The sequence below is a fragment of the Eutrigla gurnardus genome, assembly GCF_963514095.1.
Source record: "Eutrigla gurnardus genome assembly, chromosome: 5".
NCBI classification, from domain to species: domain Eukaryota; kingdom Metazoa; phylum Chordata; class Actinopteri; order Perciformes; family Triglidae; genus Eutrigla; species Eutrigla gurnardus.
Window position 1 is genome coordinate 16,297,690 of NC_139919.1, and position 14,437 is coordinate 16,312,126.

At 39.0% G+C, this 14,437-nt stretch overlaps 1 protein-coding gene across 3 annotated transcripts in view; it reads left to right on the forward strand.

Moving 5' to 3' along the window:
• atp8a1 (ATPase phospholipid transporting 8A1) overlaps positions 1–14,437 on the forward strand; it is a 98,029-nt gene that overhangs the window by 18,176 nt on the left and 65,416 nt on the right. For all 3 annotated transcript variants that reach the window (XM_084010079.1, XM_084010081.1, XM_084010080.1), the window contains exons 3-8: positions 3,251–3,350; positions 4,765–4,863; positions 10,221–10,266; positions 10,486–10,526; positions 12,833–12,906; positions 14,255–14,324. In XM_084010079.1, the coding sequence (XP_083866205.1) occupies positions 3,251–3,350; positions 4,765–4,863; positions 10,221–10,266; positions 10,486–10,526; positions 12,833–12,906; positions 14,255–14,324 (430 nt within the window). The remainder of the gene's footprint in view (positions 1–3,250; positions 3,351–4,764; positions 4,864–10,220; positions 10,267–10,485; positions 10,527–12,832; positions 12,907–14,254; positions 14,325–14,437) is intronic.

Below are 14,437 nucleotides of genomic sequence, written 5' to 3' on the forward strand. Positions count from 1 at the left end.
CCTAAACAGGAGGGCAGCAGCGCTTATTATAAGGGGAAATCCTCGCGGCTGGTTTGGCTCATCAACGTTCTGTTTTCCCCCGTCGCCATGGCAAGGCGTCCCCCGTGCCTACCCCTAATTCTACTCGCTGGCAAAAAAAATTCACTGCCGCAACTCTGTGTGGAACTCTCTGTTGACGTCAACTGTCAATCATCTCTATTCTACATTCCGATTGGTACTCGCTTCACTCGCATCGCAGAAAATTAAACTTATTTTATCTCCGTCCCCGCCCACATCGCATGGCCTGTCCTGGCCACATTCCGCTAGAACACATTCACATTCATTGACAGTTGTCGCTCAGAGATGGGCGAGTGGCGACGTATGTGAACGAGGCTTCAGTCAAAACCAAAACAACAAGGAAGGCAACCTGCAGAATATGCCAGAGCCCACCATCACATGGGCGCAAACACACATGACTCCTGCCTCGTAAAAAAGAGAGCGACCCTGTTTCCTGTATTCATGAGGATTTCTCTGAAATGTTTATTCAGCTTAATTAGCTTCTTGCAGATCTGCTTGTACTGTTACCCGACACCGGATAAGCGGTAGACGATGAGATGAGATGAGAGAGTGAGAACTGGTCCTATGGCAAACAGGAGTCGCTCTACAAACCATTTGTACACAAACTGTTAAGCTTGCTGCTTGGAAAACAGGGGCGACTGTGACATGCTTAGATGCAAACGCACAATGTGTAAAGTTGTTTGAATAGTAGAGTACCTCATTAAGCTTACTTACTGATACACATCTCTATTAACTTACTGAGTGGCCTTTTATATTATTATGACCAAATGTGAGCTTATTATTTCAACAGGACATCATTTAATACTAAACTGTGTACACTATACACATTATAAAGTTAAAGTTATAAAGCATTACATCATCGTCACCTGTTGGCTCTCCTCCAGGTTTCTCTTTTTGGTATTATCATGTGATGTCAGGTCCCTTAGATTTTGTTACATTTTGAGAAATATGATTTTTAGTAAATCTGGTAAAAGTCTGTGTCAATAGAAGGTGTGCCGAAAAGAGGAATCCAATAATTGTTAATTTGACTTAAAATCGCCCAAAATGTTTTTAACTTATAAGACAAACCAAAATAGCCATTCATAATGATTTTGTGTAATATTGAACCTTTATGGCCTGTAATCTGGATCTCTATGAGCGAGTAGAGGAGGTGCTTCTCTCATATCGTCTGATCCTCAGGGCACTGCCAGGAAATAAAATGTAAGATCCATAATCATCCATTAAGCAGTGTTAAATGAGCTCTTTATCTTGCCATGACTCAATGGAGGAAGTAATACAGTATACAGAAGTAACTAGAGGTCGGACCGACCATGCTTTATTGTACTACTCACTGAGATCAGAAAGAAGCATGCTGAAGATAATAAAGCGATAACCGTAAACATGATCTAAAAGACAAGATGACCGATGTATTGAAAGCGAGAAATGCTAAAGCCTGGCCTTGAGGCCAGTTGGTAGGTTACTGTACTTCAGTCGTGACCACATTGAACATTAAAATGATCTATTCAGATGTCCATTTATGAACACACACAGGTACACACACAGGCACACACACACACACACACTGTACCTTTGTTTGCTTTAACACATTATACTTCCTGTCTTTCCAGTTTATGATGGTAAATGTTGAACTTAATCTCATCATGATGATGCACCTTTTATAAATGAACCCATTTTATGATATCCAGCTGACTGACAGTATGCAACTGTACTTTATGTGATTATATATCAGATTGTTTATTGATTTGTAAGTACATGACCTAACCTTATATTTCTTTTGTTTTTGTTTCCTTGTGGTATTTAACTATCTAAGTCACTTGTCAAATACACGAGGCATTTAGAAATTCCTACATAGATTAAAATATAGTTGCATGTCATGTGTCTTTATATGGGGTCATCATTTTACAAATACAACTAGTCACAATACCTATAGACGGCTTCAAAACTGGTAGTATTTTATGAAAGCAAAGGAAGGCAAACATCCATCTGAATTAATTTGACTTGAACTTCCCTTTGTGACATTTCATGTTGTGCAATTTCAAAATTAGGTGGGCCAAATTTGGAAATGGGGAAGTTCAGGAAGAAAAATTCTAACTTTACCATTTTGCAGCAGAGGATAAGCAATCAAGCCTAAATAGAATCGATCCAAACTCCTGTATAATATCATATAATCTAACAAAGAGAAGTTCCGGTGAGTGACTGGAAACCCTGCACTCTTGAATCTGAAAATAAATGAAAATAAAAAGCTCAGCTCGGTAAACCTCTGAAAGATTTGTTTTCTTTTCACAGAAACTGACATAGCTAGACTAGACTTAAGACTAGACTTTGTTGAATGAAACAAAGCTGACCCTTTCTTGACCCATGTTCTGACAAGGCTCTACAGGCTGGTATTATATTGTATGCTGTCAGAACAATGTGTCGCTTTCACTCTGTCCCTCTAACTCACCGTGGACAGCTCCGCAGTACCAGGCGGTCGAGATGACAGTGAATCCTTTTTTAAATGTTTTATTACTCAATTCAATGTGATCCCTTTTCTCCATAACTGTACATTGTGCTTATGAATGTGCTACTTATGAATGTGCTACTTATGAATGTGCTACAAGTGGAAAAAAAGACAACCTGCAAATGTGCTTGTTAAATATGATTCAGTCTAACAGGAGTAGTGCCATTATACACCTCTGTAGGCTTAACCCCTTTTGACGAGTTGGAGGCTATACTCTGATATTCCACTTATATTTGTGATGGCTTTTGTGTGCGCGTGAGTAAGCAGAGCATTGCCAGTGGCATGGCATATATGTACTAGCAGTGACTGGTCTGAATGGCCCTTTAACACAGCTCTGTAGATCAGACTGCTAGAGGTCTGACAGTCAGGCCAAGGAACTAATGAGCAGAACTCTGATAATCACAAGATTTGAAGTGGTTTTGGATGTTTCTTTGTGGAGAAACACAGTTTTACAGATCTGTTGACTAAATCAAAAAATCGTGGAGTGTTGGTCCACTAAGAATATCTTTGGTCTATGACACCCTATTTGAAATACATTTGAATGGCTAGGTTAGTCAATATAAATGTATATTCTACATAGATGCTTAGTGAACAATTTTGAGAACTAACCATTTGTCTGTCTTTCACTTGTCTCCCTCTCTCTTGCTCCCTCATCCACCCATGGACTTGTTCGCTGCTTGATGCCGTCTTTAGCACAGCCAAATATAATGTCCTCACCTTCCTTCCCCGGTTCCTCTACTCACAATTCAGGAGGGCAGCCAATGCCTTCTTTCTCTTCATTGCACTGTTGCAGGTAAGGTATGGTGTTACTGTGCTTTTGTGACATAGATTTAAAGACACGGGTAACTGTCAAACTGCCTTAATAATGTTACAAATCACTGCTCTTCTCTTTAGTGTGCCATTTGTCTTTTTTTTTTTTTTTTTTTACTATGTCATGACCTAGACACTATCTCCAAAGGTCAAGTCTCCAATTTCATGTACACACAGCTCTCTCTCTCTCTCTCTCTCTCTCTGTCACAGTTCTTTATATATTTTGATAATGAATAATACATGTAATATTATGTGTTCCTCCTTTAAAAGGAAACTAGATTTGCCTACAGGCTCAACACACTATCCTGCATATTTCATGCATTGGAAATGCATGGGGTGCCATGAATGGCTATGTACACTAAATTGTGTTCCTTCACTGTACGCCTACGACTATGCTGCAGTAAAATAAACTGCACTGTGCTTTACTAGGTGTGACATGATACAATGAAATAGTCTAACTGATGGTGGAGCCATATTTAGAAATTAGGGTTGATGTGAAAGTCTTTAGCATCAGAATGATTTAAGAATTAAGCTTCTACTGGACACAGAGTAGCTGATTATTGGCTCCGCTCATGTTTTGATTACTGCCCAACAACAGCCACAGGACTTAGCATTACTGGCACTGTTTTGATTTAGACACTTGCAGAACAAAGACTTTCTACCCTTGAGGAAGTTGGCAGTGGTTACTGCCTGCATACTGTATGTCAACATTAATCCCTTAAGAAAAAAGTGTCAACCACCACTCATTACTACATGATCCAAAGGAGCCAAAACCCATGTATCAGGTGTTCAAAGCTTCACAGAAAAGATTAAATGATGAGAGAAGGAAGGTTGCATGGAACTGAGATCCTGTCTGTACCAATACCATGCTGACAGAATACCTTACGTTAATGAGAGCTTTGAGGATGGGAAAGGGCTCTATCCAGTGACCTTGAAGTAGCTGCTTTGAATAGCGGCCAGTCTGAATCTTCATTACCTGCCCTGTCGATGTTGCAACCTTGAATAAAACATCTATGCAGATGAGGGAGATGAGAGATCTATTTCTTCTCTGTTTCCTTCAAGCAGTATAATAGTGATGATCTCCTGTGGCCCTCGCTTGGCTTTAATTACACTGGTGGTGGACTGTTAATTTTGAAAGATTGAAAATAGGAAAATCATATCACATTCAGTGATGAGGAGAGCAGTAAAATACTACTACGATAGTTGTTTGTGCTGAATAAACCTCCTTGAAATTTGGAGTTTGCTTTTATGTTGGAATTAAATCTGTCAAATACTGGTTGCAAAGGTGTAATGGTGGTGATTCAAAGGTCTCAAACCAGCCTACTTTAATGTTTTGAGGACTGGAAAGTACCCAGAACTTATTGTCTGTTCCTGCAATTCTTTTTTTTTTCTTTTAGCAAATCCCGGATGTGTCTCCTACTGGTCGCTGGACCACACTGGTGCCACTGCTCTTCATCCTGGTGGTGGCTGCCGTCAAGGAGTTCATTGAGGATCTAGTAAGGCAAACCTTCAATATTATTTAATACTAGTTTTGGTGTTTTTTTTTCACTTTGTTGCCTTGTTTGCACAGAAGATCTCTCTTTCTGTGATAACATTGGACATACATTTTAAAAAAACATTACAGTATAGTATAGCATGTTCAGATTAGTTATGGCTTTGTTATGCGCAGCATGATTTATCATCTTTTTGTAATATGATGTTGTCTGAAACATGATATTACCTGAGAGCCATGCATCTCACCTATAGGAAAAACATATTTACTAAAGGAATTGAGATATGTACACATCCGTTACATCACTTGGTCAGCATGCATACAAATGCAGTGGAAAACCATAAAAGCTCAATTTTGCATTTAGTTTAAAGCAACTTTTGCATCACACCACATTAGCTAGCACACAATGGTCCTTAATGAAAACATTATAGACACAATTACCAGAGTGTGGTGATTTTCTTTGCAAACAGAAATGTTTATCTGTGCAATATAACTCATTTTATCCATATATTCCATGAATATACCAAATGGCAAAATGCAGTTAACAATACCTATCAAAAGACAATTAGTGAGTACATGGATTAGATGGAGTAAAATCATATTCTCTGAAAATTGTATCTATTTTATTCGTAAAGGAGGGTAATAGCTCTCAGATGGTGTGAGTGGACCGTAACTTGAAGACACTATCCTCCTGTGGAGGGTTTTGTTTTGCATTGTACTGTACATTATGTTCTCTTTGTGCTGATGGCTATATGACCACAGCAGGATATATCCCATCACATAGACACACCCTCAGACATAAACATGCAAACACACACACTCACTTCAGAGGTCACAGCTGTGCCTACTGCACCCACTCATTCAGTCAATTAACCTACATACTGAATGCTCCTGCACAAATGCAGTTAAAAGTGCCCCAAAAAACCCCACTGTCTGCACTCTGAAAAAAAGGGTATGCAACTGATTTAGTAATATTTGATTTCAGTATTTTTTTGTTTTGGGTAAATCCTTTCAGTGTTTAAATTCTAGTTTGCTGGGAAGTTAAAGGCTTCAAAATGTATTTGTGTCTGTGTTGCCAAGTAATCCACTCAAGCCCATCTGAACTAAGTGAGGGAATGTTGCATTGTACTGTATTGCAGTGACCCTGCAATGCGATCCTCTATGCAGTTCCCAGTGGACAGTTACATTATACTATGAGCCTCCATCTCGTGCTGAAGAGACCAGCACAGCACTTTCTCTCTCAGCCTGTTGTGAAAAACATGGGAACGGAGTGGTGATGACTCTGTCTTTATTAGTGAAGGTCACCTGCACACACGTCTGTTTCCTGTACTGCGCTGTCCCTCACAAGTTGACCTGACAGGGCAACATCGACCCCTAACTTCATGAATCATGCACAAGGGACACACACTGTACAGCACAAATCCTACCTTGTTGCTTACTGTCTCTGCTGCAGCAGACTCAGGCTGTTGGTTCGGAGTAGTTTAACTATTTTTCATCTTAAAATAAATAATACTGTGAATCCCAATGGTTTGTGGTGCACTTTTATATAGCAACACTGATTCTTATCAGTGTTATCTTTCCAGTCAAACTAAAACTGCAGTTGTTAGACAAAATATTTTTTGGCGTGTTTAATCATGCTATATATGAGATTGGTAGCATTTCTATTGTCTCTCAACAGCTCACAGCTAACAGTGCTAATAGTGCATGCTGAGTGCTAACAGAGCTAACAGTGTTTACTCGAGGGTGAATCTGAGGGTGGGCACTAAAGCCATGGGTTTGGATGGTGTTATCAGCTGCAGCTGCAGTATGAGTGCAGTGCAGAGCAGGAAGACATTATGTCTTATATAGCAAATGGGTATTTGCTGCTATAAAATATTGCTCTGACATTTTTCACCTTTAAACCTCCTTCAATGCTGCATCACATTGTTTGAAGCCAAATTAGCAGGTTAATGAAGGTAACACTGCAGATGCTAAACTCTTTTATCTTTGCTGGCTTCCCCTCTATAGCTGAAATCTACAGAGGCCTGATGCTGCAGTATTTACGCATAACCTCTGCATGCCACTCGCCCACTACTGCATTGTGATTACACACATCATCTAAATACAGTACATCTCTCTTTTTCCACATCCATTGGGAAAGAAGGAGCGAGAGGGTAGGAGGCAGAGAGAGAATATAAGGGTGAAAGGCAGGAGAAGTTGTGGAGTAACATATATAAATACAGATACACTCCTACCACATGTTTATGACTAGAGGTGGGTCTGTACGGCCAGAAAAGATAGTGTGGATTAATTAAATTAAGCTGACAGCTCTTGCACAGGGGATGATGTATGAGCTGTGTAAAGATCTCTACCAGCAAACTGTTTTTCTGGGAATAGTGGAGCTGGTGAAAGACTAAAGCCCACTGACACAGCCAGCCGATTCATTAGACACTACAGCATGTTGCAGGGATATTAAAACAAATTTGATTTATTTGGAGCTGAAAAAGAAGTCTGGTAGCGAACAGCAGAGAGGAGAAGAGTTTTAGAGTAGGAAATAGACTCACTGGAACAAAAATCAGAGATAGGGAAGAATGGATGGAACAAAAATACAACCAGATGCAGTTTATTTGAAACTTTAAAATTGTTGTTATTCAGAAGGACTATATGATATAGGTTTTTGATATGATAGCTATAGCATAAGGTTGCTAGCTTGAGTCCACAGGTCACTACAGGTCCAAGGACAGTGAATACCTTCTTAACAGCTGTCTATTGATGCAACCCACCTCAGATTCACTCTGGTTTCTCAGTGAACAGCAAGAAGACTATTTTTCTTCCTGAAATGAACTACACAGTGTGCCAAATTACCAAATAAGCTTTAAATTTAATTAGAACAACATTAAATTAAAATTGATCTTCAAAATTAACCGATTATTAGCTGCGACGTGAGTGGATGTCCTCTCCTCACTAATCAAGTACAGCACATGTATTGCTTTTCGATGCTACTTTGTAAAACACAGTGATTATTTATATGAGACAGACTCAGCAACACATTACTCAACGTGATGCTAGTTGACAAGCTGTCCCTTGGAATCAGCTGTTGAAGTCACAGTTGATTGCATGACTGTTCAGCAGACAAGATGGACACGAGGGTTGCTGATTCGTATTGTGACGCGGTCACATATAGGGTAGTTTAAGTTTGTATGCGGATGCTACTTCAATGTCAAATAGACCTCCAGGGGCCCGTTCCAGAAAGCAGGCTCAACCAACTCTGAACCTAACCCTGAACTCTGAGTCAACCAACTCTGAGATGGGCGACTCTGAGTTCCAGTCGGTTCCAGAACAGCGGTTCTGAATTATCAACTCTGAGTATGTAAACTCTGAGTTACGCGCGTGCCTGCCTACTCTACAAAGCCATCATCAATGGAGCTCCGATACTACGATTCACCATGGCAACCGGGAGAGTGTTATTAGATATTACTGAGTGTTTATGTAGAAAACGAGCTCATCCTTAGAAAGCGGACCAAAGTAACTGCATCAAATTAGAGATAGTTGGTGTGGCAGACATTTACTGCCCGACATAATGCGTATAACTGAATGAAACAGTAGACTGATCTAAAGGTAATAAGTCTTTATTTTCGGCTTCGCAGAGCGATTCTGTGGTGTAACGGTTAGCAACGCTGCCTACGGTGCAGGCGACGGGTTCAACTCCCTTGGTTCACAAAGTAGCGCAATGAACAAATAATCATTTTCATATAGGTGTAATCTCCCCAGGCACAAAAAGAAGTGGCTTCAGCTGAAAATTAAACATAAGAATATTGCACAAATACGTTGACTAAGGCATATGATTTTAATCATATTTCACATATTAAACAGTAAATATATGCGGCTATTTCAATGAAGAAATGTCCTTTTTCAGAAAACTCCCGTTCACAAAAATCTAAAGAGCTCTGCAAAGGATCTGCATTATGTCCGCGATATGAAATGTTGAAAATGTCGGAGAATATTTTTAGAAATGTGATTGGTAGGAAAAACGGTAATTTCCTTCTAAGTAATCAAAATCTTTCCCCGACTTAAAGCTGCTAGAATCACTTTTATTTCCACATCGATTAGGTTGACGAGGAAAGGACGGCATTTTTTTTCAGAATTGGTTCAGACAGGGCGGAGACGGGGAGAAACTCAGGGTTGAAGTAAACCTGCCAGCGAGCAGGTTAGGTTCACAGAGTCAGTTACTATGGTAACTGACCTAAAGGTTGAGTTAACTCTCTTTCTGGAACGTAAAACTCTTCTCAGGGTAAACAAACTCAGAGTTTCAGGAAAACCTGCTTTCTGGAACGGGCCCCAGTTCTAACAATAACCCTGAAAACATGTCTTAGATAATCCTCACTTTCTGACTGTAATTAATAAAAAATACAACATGAACACAATTCAACATTCAACTTTGTGTTTTTCTGAACAGAGCAGAGTTTGCAGTAGGGATGTTAATAATTAACCGTTTAACTGTGCTATCAGTTAAAATCCATAAAAAAGCTAAGCAAGACTCAGAGGAGTAGCTTATCACTTTAAGGAGAATAGTGCTAGTCCGTCTTAAAGGTCAGTCCCAAGTGAGCTGGGGCAGCCGGAGTTGTTGCTAAGTTCGAGGCTAACCCCTTTCACTTTCATTATCAGCTGACTGACAAGCAAGACACGGGAACGTAGCTTGTGTCCCCTCACAGGTCTTGAGAAGTTGTAGCATTTATTCACGACAGATAAGCTGTACAAACACTGCACTTCTACATTCACAGCAGTAATGTTACTGCTGACTTCATACTCACTGTCTCAGACTTGCTCCCTCTCGACCGAACACTCGCTTACTTTAGGTCGGGCTGTAATACATTGGCAGAAACCCTGGCAGATTATAGCAGGCAGACACAAAGCTGACAACTTCACAGCTAATTTAATTGATGTGGTGGAGACTTTCTAGAGACTTTCTGTTTTGCAGCTGGCCATAAATTATGGATTTACCATGTTTGTGTATCAGGTTATTGTTGTAGCTGGGCTGCTTATGAAGCTCAACTGACGAGAGGTCATCGTCATGTTGCCTTAGTGGTATCTGGTGCGGTTGTATCATAGTACTTTTATGAGTATGAGTAGATGAGCACAGGATCAGTGCATCCCTACTTGTAACTGCAGACTTTGATATCCTAACTCCCATTCTCTTACTGTAGTCAGTGTTGCAGGCTTTACAGCCAGTCTCAGTCTAAGGCGTGTGTAATCATGGATAGTTTGTCTAATGATTTGTTACTTTTCACCATTGATTGTTTTTTTTGTTAGTTTCTAATGAATGTATGAATTAATATGAATTAATATATCAGAGAGAATAACATGTTTTTTTCTTCCTTACAGAAACGTCACAATGCTGACAGTATTGTCAACAAAAAAGAATGTCAAGGTATTGAAAACCATTTCTTCTTCAGGTTTTTTGAATAGAAAAGCTAATGTTGATTTTACTAGAAAACATAATATTGTATTTAGTTTTGGAGTGTTCACATTGCCAATGAGCAAGTAAGCCTTAATAAAACCCTGATAGTCAGGATATTTTATTTGTTTCTCTTACTTCCTCTTTCTCCACTGTTGCAACTTCCTCCATCTCTCTCGTTTGTCACAACAGTACTGAGGAATGGTGCCTGGGAGATTGTGCACTGGGAGAAGGTATGTTCCCACAACGTGTAACTAATGGTCATTTCCACCAGCTCACATTTTATCCATCTGGAGCAGATTTTGCCATCTATTGTGCTGTTGTCTATTTGAGAAATCTCTCACATACTGTATACCCACACAAGAATACACCCCCTGACCCCTCTAGTATCCGGCCCCTAATTAATCCAGCATTTCCAAGTAGGTGGTCATTAGAAGGCAATGCTGGAGGACAAAGCGAAGCTTACCTCATAATGAAAGTATTTTATTACTGTGCCTGGAACAATTCCCCTAAAAGCAGATAAAACACCAGCGAGCACTTTGAGGCTGTTTGATCGTTGGTAATATCCTTGTCAATTAGATGGGTACATTCGGCACAATATAAGAAGAATCTTTCTTAATAATAATAATTAATGACGCAAAATATTTGTTGATTTGTTCTTGAGAACTTAATTAACAGCGGGAGATGTAGTGTCTGTGTGAACATGTTGCCATCTCCACTCCTAGTCTGATAATGGCACATTATTATTACAGCAATAGAAATGTAGTATATCAAGATGAATATTAAATAGACAAATAGACCAACAGATAGACTGTTGAGTTCTATTACATCACATATTTAAGACAAAGTACATCCCACAACAGGATACTAAAATACAACTAGATATATATGGCAGTGTATGATAGATGCTGAAGGGTGGGGTTGAGGAATTACACATAAACGTTAGATTGAAACTTGACTGACTTAAATGTATCTTTTCTGCATCAAAGTGACGTGACGGTGCAGAGTTTCTGTAAGATTATGCCCTAACAAAGTATTTTATTCATGCATTGACATGATTCATGCAGTGAGAAAATCCCTGTGTTCCTACTGGTATGTGAATGTCCCTCCCCTTTATATATACACACACACAGATCTTCTCCAAAAAGACTAGCTTTGAATAATTGATGGGTTTTATATCTTCATCATGCATATTGTAAAAGCTGCTTCTCTCACAAATGTCTGTTTGGTCTCCAAGTTCCTTTAATTCATTACTCTTTTAGGGCAGCTTGATGCCAAAATGATTATTTAATCTGGACCACTATCACGAATAAGGCCATCAGTCTTCGTGGTTTAGGCAGCACATTGTTTTGTTACAGTTCATTGATTTGATGCAATCCTATCTCTTCAGCTGTATTACATTTTGTCGATACTAATGAAGACAAACTATTTGAGTATTGCTAATTTATGTCTGTTTTCTCATAATTAAACATGTTGCCTTGTTGTTATGTAATCACAAATTAGCACATTCACCTGCCATGTGACTAATAAAGGATTATATTATTTACATGGTAATTCTGATTTGAGTGACATGATAAACATTACAATATTTGGACAGATCCTACCTACTAAAACCGTCTTAGTTTTCACATCTTTTTTGTGACAAAATAACGTAACTAATCAGGTTGCTGTGTTGATTGAGAATTTATTTTTAATTCAGATTTAATGATATAAAATAATAATAATCATGATATTTTTTAATTAACGTTATTAGTGGCTAAAAAATAACAACAAATTATAAATGCCTCAGCTCTTTTGTGCAGCCACAAGAAGCTTGTTTTTGTATGGAAATCATGATACATTTCTTACCAGATTTTATGAAAAAGATTCTTCTGAAGTTGCTGAATGATGGAATATGCTCCGTGGTTGTACCTGTTATGCAGAGTTCACTTATAATAGAATGTCGAACTCCAGCTTTTTCTGTACCATGTTTAATTCTCTCATATACTTACCCTTTTTCCTCACAATCTCACATGCATTTTTGCTTATGATGTAGAACCCTTGCTTCCATTTATGCGTTTTACAGGCAGTGCACAGCAGCAACCAGTTTATTTTCACTGGTTGAGTCCATTGTGGTGCCAGACTCTGGGGAATTTCTCCCCTCCTTTCTTCTTTTTGCTCTCTGTCATCTCTCCCTAAAGAAGTGATGGTTAGATAATACACCCATCCAAAGTGTCTTAAAATTTGAATTAAAATTGTGTTTAGGAATGCATAGCATTAAGAGTCCAGTAAATAGATGTGAGGCTTTTTGTATTTTGTTGTGACAACCATCATAACCATTACAATGGTTTTGTGAAAAGGAAGCATATAACCAACTGCACCCTCTGATCATAAAGGACTGATCATTGTGCTCTTCTCATTTCTCTCTCCCCTTATGCATTTGCTGTTTGTGTCCGTCTGTCTGTCTGACCCCCCCATCCTCTTCTCTCCTGCCCCCTGTGCAAACAACTGCCACACCTCCTCTCTCGCGCCCCCTGCTGTGTATGGTTGGTAATATCAGGTGGCTGTTGGAGAAGTAGTCAGAGCTGCAAATGGGGATCACCTCCCGGCTGACCTCGTCATACTTTCGTCCAGGTCAGGAAACAACACATTTGAACTCCTCTCTCACTCCTGACACAAATGACTAATTGTTTTTTACACACTTGACGAAGGAAGGGGCCTGAGATTTATTCTGGCAACAACCAGATATTTTCACAGTGCTGCAGTCAGTGAAACCAGGTCCCTTTCTTTTTCTTCTTTTCCTCGTCATTGTGGTTTTGCAGCCATAATTGTGGCCACTTGCAGAGTCTTTTTTATTATGTTGTATTTTGTCTTACCCATAACTAATAATAATAACGTCCCGTTATTTGTATTTAGCTGAAACATCTAATACTACCCAGCACGAATGGAGATATCTAGTAACACAGGAACACATGCTCCCTCTTTGAGATAGTTGTAGTTTCCATATATTGAATATTTTCCATATTTTTACCTTTTGCATGGCTTTTATGGCTGAATGCTACTTAATTTCAAAGCAAAAAAAAAAAAAAGCATATTGGAGTTTTGCTAGTGTGTTGCTACCATTGGAATGAGCTTAATGTAGTTCAGTAGTTCACAGTGGGTATTAAATAAATAGTTTGCTGTTTTATGAATAGCATTAAGTTTTAGAATTCACTTCCTGGCCACCACAATAGACTTCTGCTCATTTCCATGAGACAAAGCTCTCACTTGATGGCCAATAGCAGCTGATTCCAAACCTCTTGTTCGATCGTGGTTGAGCTTCAGTGCTCGGATCTCTTTTTGATATTCCCTTCCACCCTTAGTGTGTTTGGGCCAGACTTCAGTATGAATACATCACTCTATGAAAAGAGTAGCTAACCAGCCATCCAGCTCACCTTAAGCACTGGTATGCTCTCTATCCCTGTGCCCAGAGTCTGTCAGAGGCCCATTTGTCTGCTCTGTTTGTTGTGCTCGGTATGCCTGCTTGCACATATCCCTACTCTGCGTGGGGTTTCTCCCTCTACACGTCCTGTCCCTTAGCAATGTATTTTAGACAGTTAGTCTCTGGGCCAGAAGCAAACAAAGATGCTAGGTCTGTCTTAAGGACATTTACTCTACATTAACTTCCACTCAGTGAAACTTTATTGCTTTATTATGTTTCCAAGTGGCCTATGCTGACATGCATTTATTTGTAGAGATCTAGTCGGACATAATTGAACTGTTGTTGGCCTTTAGTCTAAAAGTAATTTAGACTTGAATTTAAATTGAAAGTTATGTTATATTGATAGATTATCAGAACCCTTTTGCTTATTCATCATCATACAATTCTAATAATATAAATTAATGAACAGCTGAGGTTATGAATAAATACATTATATTGTATATTTGATATAGTTCTCATATTGTTTAATGCTCCATATGTCTATACCTTCTCCCTCTACAGTGAACCACAGGGTATGTGCTACATCGAAACATCTAACTTAGATGGAGAAACAAACCTTAAAATCAGACAGGTGAAGGTCTTTCTTTCTTTCTTTCTTTCTTTCTTTCTTTCTTTCTTTCTATTAAGTAAATGTCCATACAAATGTGAACTAAGAGGAACTGTCTGTTAAGTTTGCAAACAAAT